The sequence below is a fragment of the Anopheles merus genome, chromosome 3R (genome assembly GCF_017562075.2).
Source record: "Anopheles merus strain MAF chromosome 3R, AmerM5.1, whole genome shotgun sequence".
Taxonomy (NCBI): domain Eukaryota; kingdom Metazoa; phylum Arthropoda; class Insecta; order Diptera; family Culicidae; genus Anopheles; species Anopheles merus.
The window spans coordinates 5,252,019-5,276,916 of record NC_054084.1 but is presented as its reverse complement, the minus strand read 5'-3'; the positions used below and the strand labels follow the sequence as shown (position 1 = coordinate 5,276,916).

The 24,898-nt window shown below is 49.6% G+C and overlaps 2 protein-coding genes across 3 annotated transcripts; one reads left to right on the top strand and one right to left on the bottom strand.

Annotated features, from left to right (window-relative positions):
• Nucleotides 1-190: 190 nt before the first annotated feature.
• On the top strand, nucleotides 191-3,873 carry LOC121596502 (3'-5' RNA helicase YTHDC2-like). The gene is made up of 4 exons (XM_041921530.1): nucleotides 191-219; nucleotides 326-476; nucleotides 549-1,721; nucleotides 1,803-3,873. Exons 3-4 carry the CDS (start codon nucleotides 638-640, stop codon nucleotides 3,833-3,835), a joined length of 3,117 nt encoding a protein of 1,038 aa, XP_041777464.1. The 5' UTR covers nucleotides 191-219; nucleotides 326-476; nucleotides 549-637; the 3' UTR covers nucleotides 3,836-3,873.
• A 366-nt stretch (nucleotides 3,874-4,239) lies between these two features.
• On the bottom strand, nucleotides 4,240-23,029 carry LOC121596501 (mucin-5AC-like). Of its 2 annotated transcripts, none has more exons than XM_041921528.1 (5): nucleotides 22,947-23,029; nucleotides 22,244-22,491; nucleotides 17,445-17,518; nucleotides 8,588-9,174; nucleotides 4,240-8,501 (listed from the first exon to the last, which is right to left on the bottom strand). In XM_041921528.1, the coding sequence occupies exons 2-5, from the start codon at nucleotides 22,275-22,277 to the stop codon at nucleotides 4,889-4,891; spliced, it is 4,308 nt and encodes a 1,435-aa protein (XP_041777462.1). In that variant the 5' UTR covers nucleotides 22,278-22,491; nucleotides 22,947-23,029; the 3' UTR covers nucleotides 4,240-4,888. The 2 variants fall into 2 exon arrangements, with proteins under 2 accessions (XP_041777462.1, XP_041777463.1); XM_041921529.1 differs by having other exon boundaries at nucleotides 22,779-23,014.
• Between the last annotated feature and the right edge of the window lie 1,869 nt (nucleotides 23,030-24,898).

Sequence of the window (24,898 nt, the reverse complement as noted above, 5' to 3'; positions counted from 1 at the left end):
TGTATGGTTTACCGTTCCTTCTTTCAAATCGCTCCATAACACACCTCAACGGCCGTTTCAAACAGGATGACGTGTACACTGTAAAATGCCGGGAGCTTGGGGCATTTTCGTTCCCCCCACCCACCCAAACAGCTTTTCCTGCTCGTGTGAGTGCATTGTGTGAGTGTGTAACGGATTTTAGTGTCAAACCATCTCTACAGACGCGCTATCACGGCACGGGTTGGTAGATTTTGCGCCCGCAGGCTTGTACTTTTGTACTTTGTGTATATTTTTCAATTTTTATCAACTGTTTATGATGGATATGACTGATTTTTTGGTGATGCAGGTGTTCTTAAAGTTTGTGCGCGATAATGCGTATGTGGTGAAATTGCATGTAGCGAAGAAAATCAACCAGTCCACGGTGACGGTGCTGCAGAATTTGGTCGAGTGCGACCCAAGCTACCGTGCCGTTTGGATCCTGCGCACAGAGAAAGATGGTAAGTAGTAGGCTCTGTACGATCGATTCCATGGATCCTTTTCCTTGCTATATCTAGCGCCTTCGATCTTAGACGGAGTGATAGTGCTGCGTGCCGCGGTTGGCGGCGAAGCGCCATACACCCTCGCGACGGAAGAGAAGCTGAAGAAAATCAAATTTCTGATGAAGAAGTGGGACAATCCCACCATCCAGAGTGCATCAAAACCGAACCCCCCCACCCTGTATGAGATATTTGTGCCGTGTGCTAGTTGGACGTTTTGGTCCATCGGCCAGGATTTGGCGTGTCGTGGGAATGTTCCACCGAACTGCCATTACGACCAGGGCACCTCGTTGCAGCGCTGCCAGCTGCCGGTGAGCATGCGGTTCGGCGAGATACTACAAACCCTCCTGATGGGCACGCCGTTCCCGTTCATCATCTGCGGCGGCCCGGACAGTGGCAAGCGCACGGAAATTGTGCACTACATACTGGAAAACTGTCGCCGGCACCAGGCCCCATGCCGGACGCTGTGCGTGCTGCATGACGAGGTCGAGGTAATGGCGGCCGCCGAACGCGTCTGCAAGGAGCGCAACGAGCAGATCGGCAATACGATCGGGTATAAGCTGCACATCAACTCGCAGGTGTCCGAGATGAACAACGTGGTGTTCTGCACCATCCAGACACTGCTGCTATCCCTGCTGTCGGAATCGGGGCAGAAAATGTTGATCCAGCTAACGCACCTAGTGGTGGACAGCGTGGACCGGGACGCGAGTGACATGAACCTGTTGCTCTCGCTGCTGAAGGAAAAGCAACACCTGCACCCGACGATGAAGCTGATACTGCTGTCCTCGAGCAGTGTGGTGCCAACGTTGGGCAAGTTTTTCGGCGAGTCGAAAATTGTGCAAGTACCGCACAACCCTCCGTCCGTGCGCTACCTGCCAAGCAAGCCGCACGGCGTGGAGTACTACTACCTGGACGGGATATTGGACCGCATCTGCAAACATGAGGTAATACAGAAGATGAAGGATCATCTTCAGACGTCGCAAAATCCCTTGAAGCTGATGGCGAAGCTGCAGGTTTACTACGGTCCCCGGCAGCTTAATCGCAACGTGACGCGTATTATGGACCAGCTGCTGCTCAAGTGCTGGTTTGCAAGTGACACAAAGCCGTTCGTTGTCCTGCTGCGGCTACTGGCGTACAACAAACATCTGGTGGACTATCAAAATTCGGACACTCGCATGAGCGCGCTCATGATCGCCGGTGCGAAAGGTTAGGAGCATCACACAACCCCCTTAAGGGAGACATATGGTGAGTTCATGTTTTTTTACACCTTACTGTATCGTTGCCTAGGTTACGTGGGGGTCGTCCGGGATCTGCTAGCGATCGGGGCCAATCCGTACTTGGTGGGCCGCAAATCGTTGAGTGCGTTGGATTGGTGCACAGCGGGGCAACAGAATCCGTGCTGGCAAATCATGAATGCAGCGCATCGAGTGGCATCATCCACCAGTGCTGCCGCCTCGAGGCTAGCTCTGCTGTGTCAACTGTACCACAAGGTGTACAACCCGTACACCGTCGACCAGCAACTAGTGGTGGACGTAGTGGCGCACATCTGCAAGTCGTGCATCCCAGGCAAGATTCTCGTGACGCTGCCCGATTTCTCGGACGTGCTCGAGTGCTACGAGCTGCTGCAGAAGAGCCTGGGCACCCGGAAACGGATAGGCTTTCTGATCTGGCATCGATTGCTCACGGAAGAGGAGCTAAAGGACTACACGGTGCATCCCGAGGGGGAGGGCCTTCTTTACGTGGTGATACTGATGGCGGGACCGCTGCTCGAGTTGGTGTCCACTGTGGGAAGCATCGACTATGTGGTCGATACCGGTTTGAAAGTACACCCAGGAGGTGATTATGCCAAGGGCCTTTGCGTTGATCGTGCCTGCAAGGCGTCCGTAGAAACGTCGAACCTGCTAAAGTGGCTTGCCCAGCGCAAATGTTACATGCTCTATCCGATGGGCAGTTTGGAGGAAGATCACGCCACCGATCCACACAAAGGTTGTTTCTCCCGCACGGAACCTCCCGAGACCGTGCTGAAGGCGGTACTGTGTCGCCATCAATCTTCCTGCTCGTCGGTCGAGATATTCTTCGACACCGCCCTGATTCCGGCGAATGCCACCAGCATTACCAGCTCGCTGGAACTGCTCGACGAAATCGGCGCCATCGAGCGCCCGCTGCAAGTGCCAACGAGCCTGGGCTTACTGTTGGTGCACCTGAACGTAGGCATCCATCTTGGCAAGGCATTGCTGTATTCGGTCCTGTTTCGATGCCTAGACCCAATACTCACCATCGTAGCCGCCATGAAGGTGGGCAATCCGTTCATCGAACCGCTGGACGAGAAGGGCGAGAGCGAGCTGATGCAGCTGAAGTTTACGCTGCACAATCGCACGTACAGCGATTGCATGGTCGTGTTGCGGCTGTACCAACAATGGACCCAGGCCAAAACGCTCCAAACCGATGGGGAAATGGTACAAAACAGTCACCTCAAAGTGGGCTACATGGAGGCCCTTTCCAATGCGCGCGTCGAGCTAATGTCGGCGTTGCGTCTACTCGGGATCGTCAAGTGCGGTCGGGGACACAATACGGAAGAGCTGAACGTGAACTCCAGCAAGTGGGTGCTGGTGAAGGGTTGTCTGGCGGCAGGACTGTATCCTCAGCTGGTCATCGCAGACTATAAAAACAATCAGCTGACCACCAGCGGTGGCGAGGGAGTTTGCGAGGTACACCCGCTGTCGGTGGCACAGGTTGAGAATCTACCCACCAAATGGGTAGTGTACGTTAGGAAGCAAGAACTTTTGCTGGACCTAGGCGAGCAGGGACAGGAAGAACCAGTGCAATGCACACCGAAGACACAGATCTGCGACAACACTGTCATCTCCGACTGGACGCTTCTGCTGATTTGTGGTGTTGATCGACCCGGCGCACAGGAAACCGGCGCATTGGAGCTGCGCAAACCACCCAACCAAACGGAAGGTGACGGCGACCAGGAACTAGTCGAATTCATCGTCGATCGGAAGTACTCGTTTCAGCTGCCGCACGGCTACTATCGTGCGGTGCTGTGGATTCGCTGCAAACTCAGCCACCTGTTTCGGAGCTTTACGCAAAATCCGCTCAAAACGCTCGAGCGAAAGGAGACGACTGTGTTGCTGAACAAAATCGCAGAGATTCTGCAGCTCGAGGACGCTAGCCTGATGCTCGGTAACGTGGTGGTGGATACGCGCCCCAAGATACGGAACTCGTTGCCAATGGGAACACTGTGGAATTATGCTCACTTCATGATGGAACAGTCGTCGGTCGGGGAAGGGGGCAAATCTGGAAGCTCTTCCCATTAAGAAGTACGTACGCATGTGTGTTAGTTATTTCGTCGATAATTTACAGCTCTTTATTATCTCTTCAGTTTTCGCTAAACTGCTTCCGTTTCTTATCTCGTTTACGTCCGAGTTCGTATGCTTAAAATTATATATAGTACAAAGGGTCTGTGGTGTGTGCAGTTTAAAAGAAGGAGAGATTGGACTATTCCAAACACCGCACACAGCTCGCGCCATCAGCTGTTCATAGTGTGTAGATTATCGTAAAGGATTATAGGACAGCGTTCTCAATCAGCGTCTACGAATCTTGCAACGCCCGAAATCGGAAGGGACTATCATAAAACAGATTACCATTCGCTTAGGTGGTAGAATCTTACAACTGGACATGCAGTAAAAGTAAGGAAAGGGAATTATTAAATTGTAAGCAATAAATAAAACCGTTTTTGTGCATTTAAAAAGGAAGTAGCAATGGCGCAATTACTCAATAGCGCAACGAGCAATCCTCTCCAGCTCTCAATCGCGTATCTTCTCGTTCCCGTTGCTACCATTTTTGTTTCTACTAAACTACTACTAAAGGTCACTTAAAAGTAAAGGGTTTGCATAATTTACAGTACTTAAGCGGCAAAGGTGTAGAGGAGAGGGAGCATACGTGTATCGTAGGTCGTTTCGCTCTCCCGTACCCTCTTCTCAATTCCCGTACTTGAAAGGACCTTTGGGTAGCATAACATGTACGCACGCAAAAACGCCCCAAATGTGCGCGTGCCGCCACCGCCTCCCATCCGAGTGGTGGTTGCAGCGGTGATGGTCTCCAGTTTGCTGGTTGCAAAAACACGTTAAATACTTGCATGTTAAATACTACATGGGTGTTTTCAAAACCGTTACCTGTAACACACACACACACGCACACACCTTTACAAAAAGCAAACACATCCCAACGCATGCAGAATACAAAGAGAAAAAAAAAAACGAATTATCGTTCGTTCTCCCTTGCTATGAGGTTTCGCGACGGAGAAAATCCCGTCGCGTAACACGTGTTTAGGTTACTCCATTTGCGCAATCGCAGTTCTTTGTCCCCTATCACGCAAGCAGTCCGTTAGGTTTTTTCACCTGCGGAAAGAACGCTTCGATCGGCAGGATGGGATCCTCGGTGGCGAGCGTGAAGTAGCCGGGCACCTTGCGCGACAGCAGGCCCTTGTTGACGGACTTGAAGTTACCCCGGTCCTTGCTGCCCGTCCCGGACAGGGTCAGCTCGACGACGCGCTTCGAGTAGTCGGACGAGGCACTGTTCAGGTCGTAATCGTCACCGTTGGTGGCTGTGGCACTGTTCGTATCTTTGGGCGATATCTTCATGATCGCCGTCTCGTGATGCCGGTAGCTTTCCGTCGTACTGGCACGCGTCGTCACCTCGTTCTCCGCTCCACCGTTGGACGCATCGAACCGATCGCCCAGCGTACCGAGATCATCGATCGGACGGCTCTGCTCGCCGGACGACGACGACGCCAGCACACTGTTCTGGTCTAGTGAGGGAATGTCGGCTACCTCATCGCGCTTAAACGGTTCGTCCACATTGGCACTGCCGGTTGCTGTGTTCGTCTGTTCCATCTCCTTTTTGCGATTGTAGTTTTGAATTCGCTGCCTTAAGGTGATCTTCGGTGGGCGGCGGTTGATGAGCGAAGCTGTTGTGTTGTACGTTCCGTTCAGGGTACGATTGGCTGCAACGGCTTGATCGTATGCCGTCTTGGTACGTCCACGGTTCGCTATATTAGCGCCATTCGCTCCTTGGCCACGTGTCGTGCCCGAGCTCGTGGACGCTTGCGGTGTCTCGGTGGAAGGTTTCTTCACCGTGAACCGATTGTACGTGCGCGTCCCATGTGGTCTAAACGAGCTTCTGGTCGTTGTTTCATTGGCAGACTTCTCCGTCGTCACAGCACCGGTACCGGTTGGAAGGATGTCGTTCGATTCTACCGTCTTGTTGAGGCGTGCATTCGCCAGGAAACGGTTGCGCGTAGGGAAACGCAGCTTTGGTGCCGTTGTCGTTTCCACCTCACCACCAACAGAGGAAGGCGCCAGTGTGCTCGTCGGTCCAGCGGTGCTTGCAACCGTGCGGTTCAGTTTGTTCCGATACTCCTTGATGCTAAACCGTGGGCGGTTGTGTTCGCCTCCCCGGGTGCGGTTCTGTGGTTCGGAAGAGTTGATGCTTGACTCGTCCGAATTGAACACAGCCGCCGAGTCGGCCAGTGTGGCAACGGTGGACGAAGATGCCGTCGGTGGAAGTCGACTCGGTAGTCGTGAGTTCTGTTTCGAACCCTCGGCAGCGATCGGTTGCGTGTCTTCCTGAGAATCCTTGCCCTTTGGAGCTGGTCGGTAGCGTGAGCGGAAACCTCCACCAATCGGGGAAATGGACGGTGCAGCTTCCGCCGGCGTACTGACGACGGCTGCCGTCGTTGTGCTGGTGGAAGAAATCGTCGTTAAGGTCGGTGTTGCCAGCGAGGGTTCCGTTTGGTCGAGCAGGATGGCGTTTTTCTCCTCTTCCCGCTGGCTCAGCACATTGAAGCGATTTCTGGTAAAGTGTGGCTTCTTGCGGAATTTCTTTATCACCGCACCGTCAAACTCTTCACTGGACACGGCAAACGTGGGCAGTGGTGGTGGCGTCGGTAGGATGGTAGTTGCCGGCTCCGTCTCCACGATTGCTGCGATCGGTGGCGTTGCGGTGGTGATGGGCTTGGGACGGAAACGAATTCGGTTGCGGTTGTTGCGGTTCGCATCGACCGCATTGATGCTTGGGCTGATGGCGTTAGTAGTCGATTCGGTTGAATCCTGCTCGGTGGTGTACTCCGTCGTCGTGCTGCTCTGATGGTGCGGCTTCGGACGTCTGCGGCGATGCTGCCCATTGCCACCCTTGGATCCTGTGTGCTGCTGCTGCGCTCGGTTTGGAGCTGGGGTCGTCACAACCTGCTGAATGGGCGACTCTTCCGACCCGAAGAACGGTCCAATGGTTACAATCTCCAGCTGCAGATCTTCCTGGCGATTCTCCTCCTCCGCATCGGTCGTGTACTTGTACTTGTTCTTGGACTTGGGCGGGATCAGCGTCGGATCAGCGATCGCGTCCTCGATCGTGAAGAAGCTGTGCGTTATGATCGGTTCTTCCGTCGATTGATCCCACGGGGAGTTGGTGGTGAGCCCAGCGCTAGCCGAGGTAGACGTCGTGGTCGAGGAGGGAGCAGCCGAGGGACGTCGGTTCGGTGGCAGTCCGGTGTAGGCCGGATGCATCAGCTTGTGCTGCTTGTACTCGTTCCCGACCGGGCGGAAGAGGTTCTTGAAGACGTTGGGTTTCTCCGTCGTGAGATACTTCTCCCGGGACAGCCAACCGTTCTCGCTTAGCTCGTTCAGTGGTGTTACCAGGACGGGGGAGGAAGATTGATGGTTGTGGAAGCTCTGCTCTCCGGGGAACTGGAACTGGTTGTAGTGGTGCTGGTAGTACTGCTGCCTCGGGAGGGTCGTCGCCGTCGGGAATTGGGTAGTGGTGGTGGTAGTCGTGCTGACGGTCGTCGGTGCTGGCCCACTGGTGGGCACCGCTTGTGATGCCGGCGTTGGTCGCGGGAAGTCGTAGCTGAACCGGTTGGCGTCTTGGAGCGGCGAGTGAGGATTGATGTTGTATTTGTTCAGAATCTCGATCGGATCCTTGCTCGGCGATGAGTCGGCGAGATGGTTTAGCACCGTTGGTAAGAATGCCTGCTGTGTGCTCGGAGGCGGTGGGACCAGATTCTTGCTGTACTCGTCCTGTATTTCGTTGAACTGGACCGAGAGCTGTTTTCCGGGAGATTCCTTAAACTTAACAATCTCGTACGGTTTGTGCTCGATCGGTAGCGGTTGCTGAGTGCTGTAGGTGTTGAACGCTCCTCCACCAAACACTTGACTTCCGAAGTTGCTGAACGATTCGCGCTCGGACTGGAACGGTCCCTGCGAGAAGTTATGCTTCGTGGAAGATCCACTGGAAGCACTCGACGAAACTGGAGGAGCTGGATGTTGCGTTTTCAGGTTGAAGTTGTTGTACTTGTTGCCGGAGATGAAGCCGGAGGATGACGATGAGCTGTGATGTTGCTGTTGCTGTTGCTGCTGAACTTGCTGGAAGAAGGGCGTCAGTACGCTCGGTGGAAGATGGGGAAAGAGCGGAGTTGAATCAAGTCCTCCCGATCCCGTCTTGGTAAGCTCCTTTTCGGCGGACGAGGGCGTGACGTACTTCTTCGGGAATTCGGCCAAATCTGCTGGGATTTGGTTGAAGTGCGGGAAGGAGAACTTTCCACTGGTACTCGGCTGAAGTTGCTGTTGCTGCTGCTGCTGTTGGATAAAGTTAAGCTTTTTGAATTGTCCCACACTTGGGGTGTAGCCAGGTGCATTGAAGAAGCTTTTGAGTGTTTGCGTATCGAAAGACGGAACTCCCGAGCCCAGCTGACCGAAGAACTTCGTTTTGGACGGTGCCAGTCCGGCTGGGCTGAGGGCGGGCGACTGGCCGAACTGGATGTAGGTACCGTAGAGCTGGTTCGGATTGATGAAATGCTCCAGCCGGTTCGAGCTAGTGGCGATCTGCTGCTTCTGCCGGAAGCCGGTAATGCCCAGATGAGATTGGAGTTTGTTCATGACCGGATGTGGCTTGAGAGTCGACTTTTGAACGAGCGAGGGTTGAACGTCCCTGTGAAAGGTTGTGAAGAAACAAACGATACCGTGCAATTGAGTCATAAGTTATGTTAGATTGCAGAAAGTGCACCCACTACCTACCTGAACTGTCCGTTGAACTTGCCAGACTTGACGCCAACGGCACCGTGCGTGGAGATGGCGGCCGTGATCTTCGGCGTCGAGCTGTGCACCATGTTGAGCGTGGTGATCTGGTCCGACTTGACGAACGGTTTCGACTGTACCGGGGACTGTTGCTGCTGCTTGTGCGGTGCCGCCGGGTAGATCGTTTGCAGCAGCGGCGTCGTCATGTACTTAGGTGGCCCAGCTGGCGTGTGCCCAAAGGAAGGAACGGCTCCTTGTGGTTGATGATGATGGTGATGATGATGGTGCTGTTGTTGATGATGTTGCTGCTGCTGCTGCTGTACGGTAGCCGCGGGGCTTGGCCCCGGTGCCTGCTGGTGCGTTGTGATCTGCACCTTCATGCCACCCTGCGCGTGCTGACTGTACTGGGCGATCGGTTGGTTGAACTGCTTCAGGATCTGCGCATTGTGCTGTGCGATATGAACCAGTTCGTCCTTGCTCGTCGTGTCGAAGCTGGCAACGCTGATCAGTTGCTGCGATTGTTGCGGTGGTTGCTGCTGCTGCTGCTGCTGCTGGGGCACATGATACGGTATCGGTCGCCATGGTACCTGCGAGGAAGGTGTTGATGATCGGAGAGATGATCAGCAAATGTAAAATCAAAACCGGGTAAGAAATGCAAAATATGCATCCACGGCTAGCGCTGCCAACGAAAGTGAAAATGAAAGTAATCTTCGTCGATGCTTGAACAACAGACAGACAAACAGAGAGAGATAGACGGGGAAAGAGTGCATCTCCAGTGTAAGAACCCAAGCGCACCCAAGCAGTGTTGCCGATGACTTTCCCTTGCAAAAGGTTCGCCAAATTCGATACGCATCGAGCGTTTCCGCTACACGGACGGACACCCTCGGGCCCACGATTACGGCTCGAGTTGTGGGATGAATAAAACAAAAACAACACACGTAGTTCCGCGGCGGGTGAAAAGCGCAGAGAAGCGAACGATGAAGATGGTTGCAGTGAGATTTTGCACGGCACGGTTGTAAATTGGAGAGAAAATGAAAAGAAAAACAGTATTTTTTCATCCAAATTACCGGTGTACAACAAATTGATAATAATCGCGTGCTGCCCTTTCGGTTGTGTTCAAACGGGTTGGGAGGGCTTGCCAAACAAAATATCAAGCTTTAAATGGAGCCAGATAGCGCTAGAGGAAGCAATAGATTTTCATCGGAAAATTGTCTTCAAAACAAAACACGACACACACAAAGAACCTCTAGCCGGCATTCGAGCATGAAACGCAACAAAGGTGTAGCGTGCGGGTGTGCGTGCGTGTGCATGTGACCCGCTAATTGTAATGTTAAACGTTACAATTTTCCGGTCAGTGGTCCTCATCTGACCGGAGCAGCGCAACAGTCGCGTGTAGCAGCGGGAAAAAAGCTGTTGATTTTTATTAATCGTTACGAAGCTGACCTTACACGGCGGTAGAGGGTGCAAAAGAGAGGGAATTTAATACGACGGAAGAGGTCTTTTAAAGGTTTCCTTTTCCTTTCTTTCAGCTTTAGTAGAAGCATTAGTGTTGATGGGGTGAAAACAACACTGCTATTGATTGTTTTCTGTTTAATGGTTTAAATTTAATGTTCAATGTGTATGTTGCTCCAGATGTATGAAGGCGTGCTAGAAAACCAGGCATCGTATAAAGCAATTCGATAAAGTTATTAACGATCATACAGATCAATTAAAAAATAACTTCGAATCATCATTTGTATTCAATCAGTGTAAGATAGTAAAGATATAAAATCGGATATTAGTCTGCGTGTCTACACGCGATGCTGCTGCTCGTACAAATGTTCATACCAGTGCATATGTCCACGTTTTTAGCGGGAACATGGCGCTCACTTCAACGATTTTATGCTTCGATTCGTTGCAGCGAGATTTTCCCGCTTGTTTCTTGTCATCTATTTTTGTTTCTCCCTCCCTTCATTCCCCTAACCCTGCAGCTAAGACTGCGATCGATGCAGATCATAAAATGCAAACGAAAAAAAGAAGAAGCTCACATTACTGGAGGAATTTAGCTGTTTTTTGTGTTTCTCTTGTTGGCTGCTTTCCAAACAACGTTTTTGCGTGCTGGCTGCTGTGTTGCGGCTTACGGCAGGAGAAATGCGCTCGATGTTGCGTTGCTGCTGCCGTTCTGTAGCGGGGTTTCACTCGTGGAGATGCGATGCTTGATCATTTTCCAAACCGTCCGTGCCAATCAGACTGTGTAATTGAATCGAAGACGTGGGTTGGCGACTGCGTTTTGCCGACGATTGGCTGCAAACGCTGCAAGCTCCATGGTCGGGATGAAAATTGGATCGATTATGTTCAAACGACAGGTGGTTTTATTGCCAGAGAGTGGGCCTTCGCTGTCTTATTTATGCATTGCGAAACTACATTACAAATGGTACACGTAGATTAAGAACCACGATTCCGTTACATCTGTTTCGCAGAGCAATTTGAACTGCTTAAAGATGGCCACTTGTGCAAACATCGACAGCATCGTCCAACACGAGTATAAATCTTTATTTTTTATTTTTTTGAATTAATTACTGTGCAAACAAACGAAAGAGCTCATTCGAAATGGTTTCTTTTCTCACCATAAATTTACTTTTATGTGCTCACGAAAGAACTGTTTGCTCTGTTCGACAACACTTACAAAGCAAAGTCTTATTCTGGACAGCAAAAAGATAACTTACAAAAAGGAAAACCCGAATGGTTCTTCCGTTATAATAATGACTTAAGTCGGCATACTTGTTCAGGTCGGGTCACGTGAGCTATGTTATTACGGGGCAACAAGATGGCGATTGTTTAGCATAAAACTGGACACTTCCAGCCCAAGCAACTAATTAGACAGATAGAGAGTATGGAATTAGTGTGCTCCATTCTAGAAATTAGTCACTCTTCTAAAGGTCAGAAGCTCGATGTTTCACTCTGCTAATCATAACACGAAGATCGCCTGGAAAGATCCAACTTTCTAGAGCTATAAAGACGCAATCATCCACCTGCCCGAAAGAGTGTACGCCTTATTAAACATCCAAAAGCTGCGTTCTGGCTTTGGCTAAAGATGTTTCTTTTGCTCTCTAATCAAAAAGCATTAGAATAGGCCCCAGCACCATTTACCGATCACGTGGTGAGATAAACTCTTGAACCGGGTTTTGGAATTAATGGTTCGTAAACCTTTGACGTCGCTGTGACAGAAGGAGAGTGCATTCGCCAGAAAGGTCCAAAGTCGTTTCCCACTGGGTCAGTGGTTACAGTGGGTTAGTTGGGCGTTTGGAAAGAGACCCTCGAGGGCAAGCGCTGGCGAGCAAGCGTTGCCATGAATAATGCATAACAATCGGACCGGGAGTTTCAATTAAAATAGCTGCATCCCCTTTCTTTTCTGCCGCACTCGCGGGAGAAGGAGATTTACAACCGACATACCCTTGTACCGCCGGTAAGAAGTAGGGGAGTTCTTTTAGACTAAATTGAATAAAATCTTCACCCCATTCTACTACACACTATCACTGATTACTGTATACGCAAGTAGCGAAAAAAAGGGTATGTAAATTGTTTCACCATGTATTTTTTGCAAATGAAGCAACGTGTGCGAACGACAAAAGTAGAGCAAAAGAGCAGGGAGTTTGCTAATTTATTTCCCCACCACTTTGCAGCGCGGGATGATGATGAACGTATCCATGATAAGTGGCACGTTTCAGCGTAGGAATTTAATTTAATTACAAAGGTATTACTTTTACATTTATTTCCTATTGTTCTTTTCCACCAATCGAATGTTTAAACGGAAACCGTGCACAGCTTCACGTGGTTGCAACTTTGGGTGGTCCTAAAACGGGGAATTAATTTTCGCCCAGCGGCCAATTCCGTTGCAGCCCCGTAAATAGCTATTCGTGTCCGCCGTGTTCGTTCAGTGATCTCTCCCTCTCCCTGCGATCAGCTGTCATGTGTGCCGCCAAATATCAATCATCTGTCATCACTTTGCCTCGTGTGCTTCCCTACCCCGGGAGGGAACAGATAAAAATGTCCCCCTCATGTTACGACTTCCGAAACATTGTCCAGGCGCGCGGGTCTAGTTTGAATTTAAAGCTTGGAACTGGAACAACAAAATTCCCTCCCGGGGGGAGAATTCCCAGCTATAAACGGTGCTTAAATTCAGGCAAAATGATAGGTTGCAGTTAGTTCTTTATACGTGTCACGCCCAGTTTGTTGCGATCTTATGTCGGGGAGGTTTTTTGTTGCGAAATTCTCATCCATCCAAATAAGCGAGTTGTCATAGTAAATTAGCACAACAAGGGAAACATTCACGCACCAGAAAGAAGAGCGCAAGAAACTAGAAATCGGCAAAGAATTGCGAACGAGATCCGTTAATCATGTCTGCCGACTCGTGTCGATTACCGGGGCTGATCGTTATCATTTCCGAATTGAAATAGATAAATGTCTACGTCTCTCCGGTAGTTTGACGATTCGACGAATCGGTTCTTAAATGGAATTCAACAAGCAAAGGTATGAGAGTTTGCAAAAGAATGCAAAAGATCAACGACACATTGCAAGATCGTTATCGTGAGCTCGTTTAAAGTGGGAGAGCAAATTTCGATGCCAACCAAAGCATGATCACCATTGCCATGATAATAAACCCGTTAAGCTTTGATCGATCGATTGCTGATTTGATCTCAGAGCCTTGTAGCACTTGACTATGTTGCGATCTTTGCTTATCGCGGATGCAATACGCGTGAGATCATTTCTGGTTTCATTTTTCACATTAAGCTACCGGAGCATTAAAAGAGCAAACAGAAAAACCGCACACATTCCTTCTTTGTAACACCCATTTGTGCTACATTTATGGTGCGCCTCCGTCCGTCATAACGCATAATGAGCATTGCGGTTTACGCATACAATTCACACGTTGCGTTAGGGAAGGATAAGCAGCAGCAGCAGCATCAGCAGCAAAAAAAAAAACTACGCACAATTAATAAATATACAACAATCCCATTCAAATGTTGAGCGGCAGGTTGACAGCGTGTTAGGATCACCGAGCCGTGCAAGCATAACTGCCGCCCGGTCGTCGTTATTGTCGGCCTGGGAAACGGTAGCTGGATGGACAACGTTAGCTTTAGCGCGCTGCACGGTTAATAACATATTTATGCAACTCCATGGGATATGGCATACTTCTGCTATGCGCTTCTGAGCCGTCCATTTCTCACGGAAAGAGATGCAAAAAAGCAAAAGTGCTCCCAAAGCAACGCGCACACATCACATCATAAAGCATTGTTGCGAATTTCCCTCTAAGCATCTCTGAAGGCGGAGAGGCGGATAAAAGTGTCTGTCTGTGTACGTGTGTGTATGTGTACCGCATCGCACAGCATCAATAAAACGAGTCGGGAGGTTAATTCAATGTTTAACATGACGGGGCCGGGCAGCGCCTCATCACCACCGCTCGAACATAGCTCCGTACAAGTGAAAACTGTTGTACCGCACCGCGCTCTATGCTGCAGATTTCCCCCCTAGTGTGGCCGTTCGTTTTAATGCGATGTATTTAGACCTTGCGCTTTGCACAATTGGCCCCCGCGCGTGTACGAAAGAGGGGAAGAGAGCTTGCGCCTCGACCCGTTCTATGTGCGCCATGTTTCAACTTTCCACCGCTATATGTTTGCCTGCTGCTGCTGCCGCTAAGACGGACCCGCTAGAAAGTGTTGTTTGATGTACGTTTCCCCATTTGCGTACGGCGGCATCAACAGCAAGTGTTGAGTTAAATTGTGAAAATGAATGTTAAACCGTGCGCTTTAACGCACGATCAGCAGTAACACACACGTGTTGGGCGCGCAGAACGTTTGATCACGGTCGATCACGGTTTGGTGTGAAGTTTAGTGATGAAACAACCGATCGTTACACCACCAAACCCTCAAGAACCGTGCAATCGCGTACCAGAAGCTTTCACTTTGAACAAACCCGTGCCCTAAAACTTTGAACTCTGGCTCTGTTTGTGACCATTTGACCATTTGCGGAAGTCGTCTGTTGTGAGTCAAATAAAAAAAGGGGTGTCCATTACCGTGTTACGTTTTCGTGCTTGACCCAACGGCCGCAAATTGCCGATCCTAATATAATTCGTAGCAGACGATGGTTTGCACGAACGGTCTGTTATTATGATCCTCTCCGACTGGTGAATTACTTCCTCAACACAGGCTCCACACTGGCCTCCTCTCATACAGTGTGCGCTGATGTTGCTCGTGTTCGTGTGCACATAACATAAGCAAAAAAGGAAGGTTTGTTCGGCACACGCTCACTCATTTATGATAATGGCGTGGTGTGGTGCTCTTTGCATAAGCAGAAAGCAGAAAGATGCACTTTCGGCACTTGGGGGCGGGGATGCTCGGTGCAGGGTTGGAGGGAGGCGTTGAACAAATTATGAGCCCGCACACCAAATTATGGTGCGCGATAATTGTTTAGCATGAAAGTAAAAACAAACTGTGGCCAAATGGGGACCGTGTGTGGTGGTGCGGTCGGTGCTGTACCGAGTGACAGTGCGTGTGAAATTTAGGGCAATTCGGTTACAAAGCTTGCATAAGTCCGCTCCGGAAGTAGGATTGTGATGTGTATTGCTGTTGTCTTTGGTGCTGTACAGGAAATAAAGTCACTACTAGGTGATTTGTCTGTCTCTGAGTGTGATGCCTAGTGACCGAAAAGGAAATGTATGTTGTATGTTTAATGAATTGTTACGGAAGATTTATCTCTTCCCAGTGTGTGCAAGGTGTTGATCATGTGATTCTGATCAGCTACAACGAGTAAAAGGAAAAGGGTTTATCATTAATCAACGCATTCTAGTGTAGGTAGGTTTCTACCATCGCTCATAGATCATTTCTTGTAATGAAACCTGCTCGTGCTGAAATTAAAACATTAACCTCCCGGAGTGTGGCTCACCCTCGTGGCGGTGGCTTCCCTGTGGCGTTTTCCATAAGTCTAGCGCCGAATGAATAATTTTCGGTGAAACGATTTGAAATGTAACACCGCAGGGTGTTGCGGGTCAACCCTTTAGCCTACGGGGACGCACACTTTACGTCTCTCTCTCTCTCTCTCTGCGCACGAAGATGTAAACAAAATGCGATACAAATAGGTTTATGGGCCTTTCTTTGAATGCTCTAGGAAGCCTAGGAGGAACTGAACTTTTCCACCTTTCTTGTCTGTTACCAGCAGCCCGGAAGAACTCACAAGATGTGTGAGTCCAGCGGGAAAACCCCCAAATCGAGATCAGTTGGAAGGCGCGCGCCTTGTGTTTCCTTGTTTTGGGGTGTGTTTTTGGGGTCACTTTCGGTGATGAATTCCTTTCTTTTCATTTGCCCCTGCAGAGCTGACCCCTTTTTGTCAGTTATTATTTCCGCACGCATGTTTGCTATTTTTAAGTTTGCGTGCACCACCCATTGTCCATAGGCTTATTCATTTATGAACTGGAAAGGATCGTTTTCTCTTCGGCGGCAGCTTTTGTTTCCCGCCCGTGCGCAAACGTGCAGCAAGCGCAAACAGCTCAATCACAGCGGCAAAGTAAGCGATCGGCGCCAAACGGTTAAAGAGCGCATTGCGTAACTGCGGCTCTTCGCTTCCGGTGATCCCACGGTTTCGGTTGCGGAATTGAGTGTGTGGCGATCGGTTGCGATGCGGGCAAGATCACCGGTATCGTTTGCGCCTCTATTTGGGTCAATTTTTACAACAACAAGAGACGGCGGAGAGACGCCTTTCTCTGGTCGAAGAGTGCGGAAAATTATGATCTTTCCTGCTAATCGATGAATCAGTTCAGGAAACGGTGTGGAAGCGTTTGCGGATGGAAAATGGACGGCGGTGAAATGGATTTAATAGAGCCATTTCCGTCGTGCGAGCAGACTGGAGCGGCTGATAAAACACGTAAATCCCGGCTCTATCTGACTGTTGATCGGCTGTGGATTGTTTTTTTTCCCAGGAGCTAAATAATTTGTCCATCACGATCGCACACCGGGTTGTTGAAATAAGAGCATGCAAATGATCCGATGACATGAAAAGATTGAAAGTTAACCAGTAGCGCTGCACGGGGACGTTATTATTGCTTCCCTTTTGCGGATCGGATAGCGTGTTCCGGAATGGTTTTTGGACGATTTAATTATGACACGATGGAGGGAATGATGATCGTGAACTAAATTAGTTAAGGATAAGGTTATGCTTTCCGGAGAAATTACACAGAATTGCTTAATAGAGGGGAAGGAGGACATTAGGGTCGTTTTGAAACATAGAAGGGAAATAAACTGGTAAACTGGTAAAGAATAATAAAGAAAAACAGCAAAGAAAGCGATGAGAACTTGCAGCCGAAGTATTTTCCCTTGAAAAACAATCATTACTAATTAATTTCCAATGCGATGTTCTTTTCGTAGCTTATCTTTTTCCCCCAATCACACAAGCTAATGTTGGTTTCCGTGTGAAAAGCAAAAAGGGTTGCAATGCATTCAGAAGGCTGGAAAAGCGATGCGCAATTGAAGCAGATGAAAATTAAGATACCGAACTACAAGAATGTTTCCACCCTCTTCCACGTCCTGACGTCATAATGAGGCTTGATTTAGAAGTAATTTAATTACCACGCCTGCATGCAAAGTGCATTTGGTTAATTGCATTTCCCCGCTTTTACTGTTAAGCTGCTGGAAGCTAAGGCCCCTGTAATTAGATAGCAGTTTGAAGCAGAACAAACAAATGCCAGAAGAACCGGTACCACCTTTGCACCCCCAAAACAGCGATTACGGTGTGAAATTCTTGACGGGAGCGCAATGTGTTTTCTCCCAACTAGAAAATGTGGCGGGGAAGAAATGCGGCGTGTTGCTTTGTCTGTGCTGTTACTTACTGATAATTCTAGTGCCCTCGGCTCGACATTCTCGCTGTGACCGTACTGGAAGATAATTACAGCCAGCCATATTCCTGTAACGGGAGCAGATATTAAGAAGAAAAGCGTTAGGTTAGTGTGCTTGGTTGGTTGTAGCTGACGGGGGGAAACAGTCTTCACAGTTTGACATGAGCGATCGCGGACGGGTTCGTTGCTTGCTGCCAGTTTGTCAGTCTTTCGTTTGGGTGGCTCATGAAAGTGATCTTCACTGTCGGCGGGGAACGGAGGAATGATTGCGTTTTCTCATCCCAACCACATCCCAGCGAGAGCGTGGGAAAACTGTCGCCGTCAGGCAAGCATAACTCACACCACCAATGATGATTGGATTTGACACTCATGTTAATGTTAAAAGTATACCTCGTTTTTTGCTGCCTTTCCGTGTTCCAAAACTCACGGGGCGGAAGAGAATGGCAAAAAAGAGGCGCGTAGATGTAAGTCACACCCAGCGTGATAAGGCTCGCCTCCCGGCCCTGGCCTCTGGCAAAAATGGAGAGGCGAAACACACACCACGCGTCGTCTGTCTGCGGGATACAACAGCACACCAGACACACACTCGATTTAGTTCACTTGGCTTTTGCGGAAGCTCATCAGCATTTGAATGAGCGCGTTGCACAGCAAAGGCTCGGCATCATCGCTCTTCCCCTCTGTCTTACCTTAGGAAAAAGAAATGGGAACGCGCCCACCCCGTGCAAGGGCGGGATATGGCCGGTGAGGCTGCACAAAATCCGGATCATAATCATATTATGCTGCCGCGTCACTAATCGCAGCAGGTATCGGCACCGCGCGCAAGGGCCCCCTCGGTGTTTGGCCTTGGCGCAAACGGGGATGGCGATAGGGACGCTGGAGCACGGGTGGCATGAATCGGTGCCAAATTGATGCCAAATTAGTGAAAGGGGTATCAAGAGCAAGGCAGGCGTGCATTTTAATCCACCGGAGAACAGAAACATGTTGAAAGGAGAGCAGTGTGTGGAGTTGGGTTGTTGGAGCTTCGGGCTGGATCGAGCAACCCTTCCCAGCCTCTGGTGGGGGATGATGAGTTGATGCTTTTAAATCTCCCACACATCTAAGCACCGGCTTGGGAAAAATTCGGCCCCGGTGCGAGCGCTCGTGCGAGCGCTTGGTGGCAGAAATTGGTGGCAGCCGATCGGTTAGTCAGTCAGTCGGTTAATTAGTTATCGAGCGAGGTGCCCTCGCTCGCTTCCCTTTGCTATGCCTTTGGTATGCTGTGGGTCTGGATCAAATCTTATTTTAGTCTGCCAGCTTCCAGTTTGCTCAATTTAACGCTCCACGTTAGAGTAGATCAGCGCGCAGCGCGATGAGAATTGATTAGCTCTGATATGGGGAGGTGTTGTTTGGTAAGGCGGCTTATTTTTTTCCCGCTGGGGCCCAAACGGAAGAAGGAAATGAAGCCAATCAACCGGGAGATGAAAGATTATTTAATTAAATTCCAGGTTAAGTATGTTTCCAAAACCACCGCACCGCAGACACATGATCGCTGATTGGGCCAGTTTTTTTTTTTTTTTTTTTTTTTTTTTGGGAGTTCGATTGGGGAGAAGAAATAGATCATGATCGATTAGCGGTCAGTGACGCAATTGATTCTATTTAGTGCTCTGCTGTGGTAGCACCTGGTTAGGTGATGCATAATTCAAACACATCAAGATAAGATCGCCACAAACTAGGGCTGATTGAATGCTGGCACGTTCGATTAAATCACTCTTAGCTAATGGGGTTTTGCTGGAGATAACGTTTTTTATTTTTACATTTTCCCACACACCGTCTTTCTTGCTTTTCTGTGGTATTTTCTGTGGTTCCCCAAGACAAATGACAAAGAATGTCATAACATTCTTGCTGATGGTGTGTTTAAAATTCCTTCCCAAATACCTCCAACATTTGCAACAAATGTTTATTGGCCCCCAGATAAAGCAACCTCACTGTCGCCCCTAAGCTCATTACCATATTAAGCTTGTTCATCCCGGCTAATATGTTTTCCAACACGCCAAATCCGCACCAAATTGCGGAAAACTGTCATTTCCTTCAGTTCGTTTGTACACATTAGCCAACAAAACAACGCTCCCAAAAAGCCAAAACGTGGGATAGGTGGAGGTAGAGCGGGCGACCGGTTGGCTAGTGTTCGCGGCGACGATGGTCAATAAATTTGCACACAAACGTGTTCCTTTTGTAACCCTTCACTCTTCACCCTTCACCGCGCATGGGCAGCAGGATTCTGGCATATCGGTGCAGAAAGTATCATAAAATCAGCACCGAATTAATCCCGTACCTGTGTTGGTGTTGGTTCGGGGGAAGGGGTTTTCTTTTCGGGGTCGCCGGCGGGCCGAACACGGTCGCTGAGAACATAATTTGGATGAGAAATGATATCGTCACCGGCTTACAGCGAAGGTTCTCTTGTAGAAAACACGCACAAAAGGGGGGACTTTGGAGAAAGGGTTCCAGTAGGGAGAAGGGCGGTGTAGCTAATTAAGAATATTTTACAGCTACAGCTTCAGCGTTACAGAACGGACCCTCGGTTGGAGCGAGAGACAGAGAGTATGCGCGATTAAGATATTAATGAATGCGTCCACACTCAGCAGAAAGATAGGCAAATGGAAGTGAAGCGTCCTCTCTCATAGGTGAATCTCCTCAGTGTGTGTACGACCTAAGCAGGGTTGACTTATGGCAGTGGGCAACCCTCGACAACGGGGGCCTGATTGGATGTCTTCGAGCATTCGCGCTCCAGCGCTCCAGGAACATTGGAAGACCACCGTCCGGCCCGATGATATATAAAACCCACAGTGCCTGGAGTCGAACCGTAACCGGATGCTATAAATATCCATGGTTTGTTCTTGGGCGACCCTGGTTGGACCGGGTTGGTTGGTGCCAAAATGCTGATCGCGGGCTCGAGATCCTCGGCCAGAAAACTGGAAACAAAACATTCCAGCTGATACTAATGACTTCATCTCATCGGTGAGGCTGGCGGAGAAAGAACCGCTGCCTGTCGGAGACGAATAAAAACGGTACTTGGTGGCTGGCACTTTGGTGTTGTGTGTTTGGTTGCGTCGTGAAGATGCCAAAACATGCTCCAAAACACGGCCCTGTTCGCATCTGGTGTGGAGCTCACGTAATAGGCGTAAAATTCTTACATTATCTAGTGTGACGATCGGGGAGAGGGATTGATCTCAATCTCATCCATCCGGTTTGACACATTAAAGATTGGGTCAGTGGTAGCAACCTTGCGGGTAAAGAAGCAAGAATTGCAACATTATCATCCCGGGACTTGGTCAAGGGCATAGACCGGTGCTTGTCTGGAGCGATCGCATCAACTGCTGCTGCTACTGCACGCGTCAATTAGATGATAAAGCGACAGAGTGGACGGAAACAGTTACGGGACGATGTTGTGTTCTCTGTGATGGAGGGAATGGAGCCACTGCACGCGCAAAGGTATGAGCGCATAAGACCCTAGCACAGACTAACAAGCAATTAACGTTGCGCGCGCGGCCGATTCGACGCGATGACGCTTAACGGGATCTCGGGCAGCGCGAGAGACCGTCGGCCGACCCTTTCTGCTGCTGCTGGAAGCTGGGGAAGGTTATTTTCTTTCGCCTTCGCTTCCAACACCTTAACGATTTGGCTGGATCTCTGTATCTGTTGTTCTGTTGTGACTGGTAATTCTTCAATTTGATGCCGCCAGTCATCGCGAGTTCCCGCGATAAGAACTCGAAAGGGAGAACCAGCATTGTTGCTGGTGGATAATGGCATTCTTTCCTCTACACGTGTTACTAGAGGGCTGGAGTGATTATCTGCGCGTACTTTGTAAGCTTCTTGAGAGCCCTTTCCCTTTGGTCGTTCTTTGGAGGGCTTAATTTTGGAAAATGGTTATAATTTCATGTCCAATCGTTACATCAAAACGTCGTTTTTAATGTTTGCTTGTTAGTGCCCTTAACGTACTCTTGCAATTGGCTGTGCATTCTACTGGAAGTTTACAGATCGGTCCGAATACGATTAAAACTGTCCTACAAACAGTGTGTAACGGGTTGTTTACCAAATAAAATCCCTCACTCTCCAACGATCCCGTACACGAACGGTGATCGTTTTGTTGCGTGAGATCAACCCATACGCTCCTATCGGATGGGATGCATACTCCGGTGCACCGGGAGCTTCAGTCTCATAAAACTTCCCGCCCAAGACACCCTACTCGGCTCGCTCGAGTTCTTAATTGTTCGGCCCAGACTCTCTGTGGCAGGTGCGCCAGCAAACCTCGACTCCGCTTAACTGTGGCTGCGCGTTAGACGGGTGGGAAAAGCGCGCAAAAAAGGCCTACATATATGAGTAGAATAATATTGTGCTACTTTGCACCTTTTTTTTCTTCTTTTTCCGCCACAACAAACACGCAAATGTGCGCACTACGGAACTCGCTCATAACCCCCGATCGCGTACTCTCAATGCGCGGTATTGTAAAGCCCGCCGACCCGTCTCGCGCAACTGCCGGTGGAACGGTTCCAGTTGCGCCGTTCTCGGCAAACCACTAAACTGGGTTGCAGTGCGCATTGGAGGTGCGGGAAGCAAACAAGAAACAGGTTGACCACATACGCACAGAGAGCGGTGGAACGTGCCAAAAGGGAAGGCTTCCGATTTGCGCTCGGTTTTGGGATCGGTTTGATAGATTAAGCTAATCGTTACCGCGGGCGTGTTGTAGTAGGAGGAATCAGTTCATACGCCCTCGTACTCCCACAGACGCACACACGGTATGCTGCTGCCATACTTACGGATGATCAGAGTCAGATTGTTTGCGAGCCCCATTTTCCGGCCGTACTCATTTACGGAAGGCCGAGGCGCTGCGGTTTTCACGCGTTTGCTGCTGCACGGTGGGCGCGTGGTATGGCTGTGGTGCTGGCACTACTCCTGCAGGCTGGTTGAATCCAGGATCGGTGCAAACGGTTCAACGCTACAACTGTTTTGTACACTATTTTGTTGCGTCGCTTCGTGCTGCAGGACTTTCTCTATCGAACTAAAGCTAACGCAAACAAGACAAAAAAAATAAGGTAATGAAATTATCCGCGATATAGCGACGGGTCGCCTCTGCTTTCCCTACACGAGGTGCACTTTGTCGTTTGCAGGTTTTGTTTTTTATGTAAAATTGCGTTTTTACTAAGAAACTTTGATGAAGATGTACTAATTTTCACTTAATTCTTTTGAGACACACAAAAAAGGATTCTTCAAACGCAGCAAAATGCACCACAAAAACGCCACAAAAAAGCACAAAAAAACACACAAAATGCACAATTTTGCTAATCCTCTTACTCTCTACACTTCGCATGCACTTAACGATCAATTGATCGATCTAACAACAAACGATTCACTGTTCCGTTTTTTGTTTGTTCACCCTTGTCTTAACACTTTATGACTTTGACGCAAGTCCGCGCGCGTTTCTTAACCGAAAAAACACAGATCGACCACACTGCTGCTTACTTTGGCACAACGTGTGCGCCGGGGCTGGTGCTGGTGCTGCTGACTCGGACTGTTGCTGTCGACGGCGAGACGGCTTACTGGCGTATGATACCGTGGCCAGCTGTAAAACTATGTTAAACCATTTTGTTCCACAGCCCCACGAAACGCTATGCCTTTTCTTTTGCACCTTCGCACTCCCTCACTTACTCACATCGCTTCATTCGCTTCAGCGCTTTTGCATCTCTTTCGATCGAACGGTACGGCCCCCGGCAGCACGCATCTCCTTTTGCTCGCTTTCTTTCTCCGACCGCGCTTCGCGTGGAGAGTTTCTGCCTTCACTGCCGCCCAGCTCTTTCGCTCTCTTGCTCACTCGTACGCGCCTCGTTCGAGCTCGCGGATGCCCATTTCTTTCGGTACCGTGGTGCACTCTCTGGTGCGGTGTGCCCTCCTCCTGCAGGTGTTTTCTTGCTTTCTTTCTAATGTTTTGATCGCTCGCGTCGAGGGGCAGCAGCAGCAGCATGCAGTAACGACTTTTCTTCTTCGACTTCGATCACGCTGATCTCGCCGCGTTTGCAAAACATATCGCGAAAAGTATTTTTTTGTTGCTGTTTGCGTTGTTTTAGCTTGTTTGGCTCACTTGTTTGTTTGTTTGGCTGCTGTCCGTCGCTTCTTGCAGCAGGGGGGGCAAAAGACACACACAGGGGCGTTTGTTTTTTTGTTGCAATAATTGATACATGAAGCGAAGGTTTCGTTTTCATCCTAGAAGATTGGCTGATGTAGGGCAAACCAATTTAGAAGCAAAAGTGCTGCATGCCTTCGGTTGCATTTAATTAATTTTAGAAATTTTCCTTATTCATCACCCCGTTGCTTTCCTCGATCCCAAAACAAAAATTGAATCCATTTTTTGAGTGGTTTTAATAATCAATCATCAAACGGAATGGCTGTCGTAAGCGCCGCGTAAACTCCAATGGCAAAGAAAACGGACGACAAGAACGGACTGCCCAAAACATGGTTCCGCACAAAATGCTTCAATTCAAATGCAAATCAGTGCATTGGAAACGCACTGTACTAATAGCATAACGCCGCACAGTCACGCCGAACGCGCAGCGCCTTCCCCAAGGGCTGGCTTTCGTCGTTGCCGCTACCGAGAAGCGCTGCGCGAAAACTGGAAACGAGGAAGGTCGGGCTCTGGAGGGCGCTGAATAGGCCGGTGGGCCGTTTTATGGCCCATTGGCTTATTTTCACCCATGGCATGGCATGGCAACCGGTCCCGCTCGTCGAGAGCCGCGCGCTGGTGGCACTGTGGGCGCGCGCCTCAATTCCAATGCTCTCCCGATCCCGTGTGTGTGTGGCTCGCGACGGCTTGTTGAACTTGAAGTCCCACTGAAGGCCCGAACGACAGGTTCCTCTGTTTGTGGGTCCCCCCCTTTTTTTTTAGTCGGTGAAGGAGAATTCGTATCATTTTTTCTTTGGAGTTGCCGGTTCATCGTCTTGCGAAGTTCAAGTTTAACAGGTTCGGTCGCTCGGTCCCGGTTGGGAATCGATCGCGCTGCGGTGGAGATCTCCGATCGGTTATTTGTGCTCCAAGTGTACCTTTTCTTGTATGCTTCCCGGCCTCTTACCCCTCTTTTGGGGTAAGTGATCGTGGTGTAGTTTAGAAAGAGTTTTGAACAGGCTTTCGTACTTCGCCGGAGGGGCGCAGTGGGTTTTTGGAGTGTCGTCACCGAGATCAAAACAAAACAATACTCTACTTGGAGCGCAAGCCGAGGGGAAGAAATCGAATAGACTCGCACCGAATGGTCAATGCTCTCCCGCAGGGTGGGAAGTGGGAGAAATTGGGAAACTTGTGTGGCTATGATAATAATCATCCCCATCTAAAGAGATCTCATCTCGCGTTCGCGCTGACCATTAACGGTGAAGAAAAATCCCTTCAGCTTTCGGCAGGTGTCGCGCAATATAGCGGAGCACTTTGA

What these genes read in the sequence shown, in the direction of transcription:
- LOC121596502 (XM_041921530.1), top strand. Translation starts at nt 638, where the DNA reads ATGAAGAAGTGGGACAATCCCACCATCCAGAGTGCATCAAAACCGAAC. An exon ending in CATGATCGCCGGTGCGAAAG is followed by an intron (nt 1,722 to 1,802) that starts GTTAGGAGCATC and finishes ATCGTTGCCTAG; the next exon opens with GTTACGTGGGGGTCGTCCGG.
- LOC121596501 (XM_041921528.1), bottom strand. Translation starts at nt 22,277, where the DNA reads ATGGGGCTCGCAAACAATCTGACTCTGATCATCC. An exon ending in CGAGGGCACTAGAATTATCA is followed by an intron (nt 9,175 to 17,444) that starts GTAAGTAACAGC and finishes CCTTCCTCGCAG; the next exon opens with GTACCATGGCGACCGATACC. An exon ending in AAGTTCAACGGACAGTTCAG is followed by an intron (nt 8,502 to 8,587) that starts GTAGGTAGTGGG and finishes AACCTTTCACAG; the next exon opens with GGACGTTCAACCCTCGCTCG.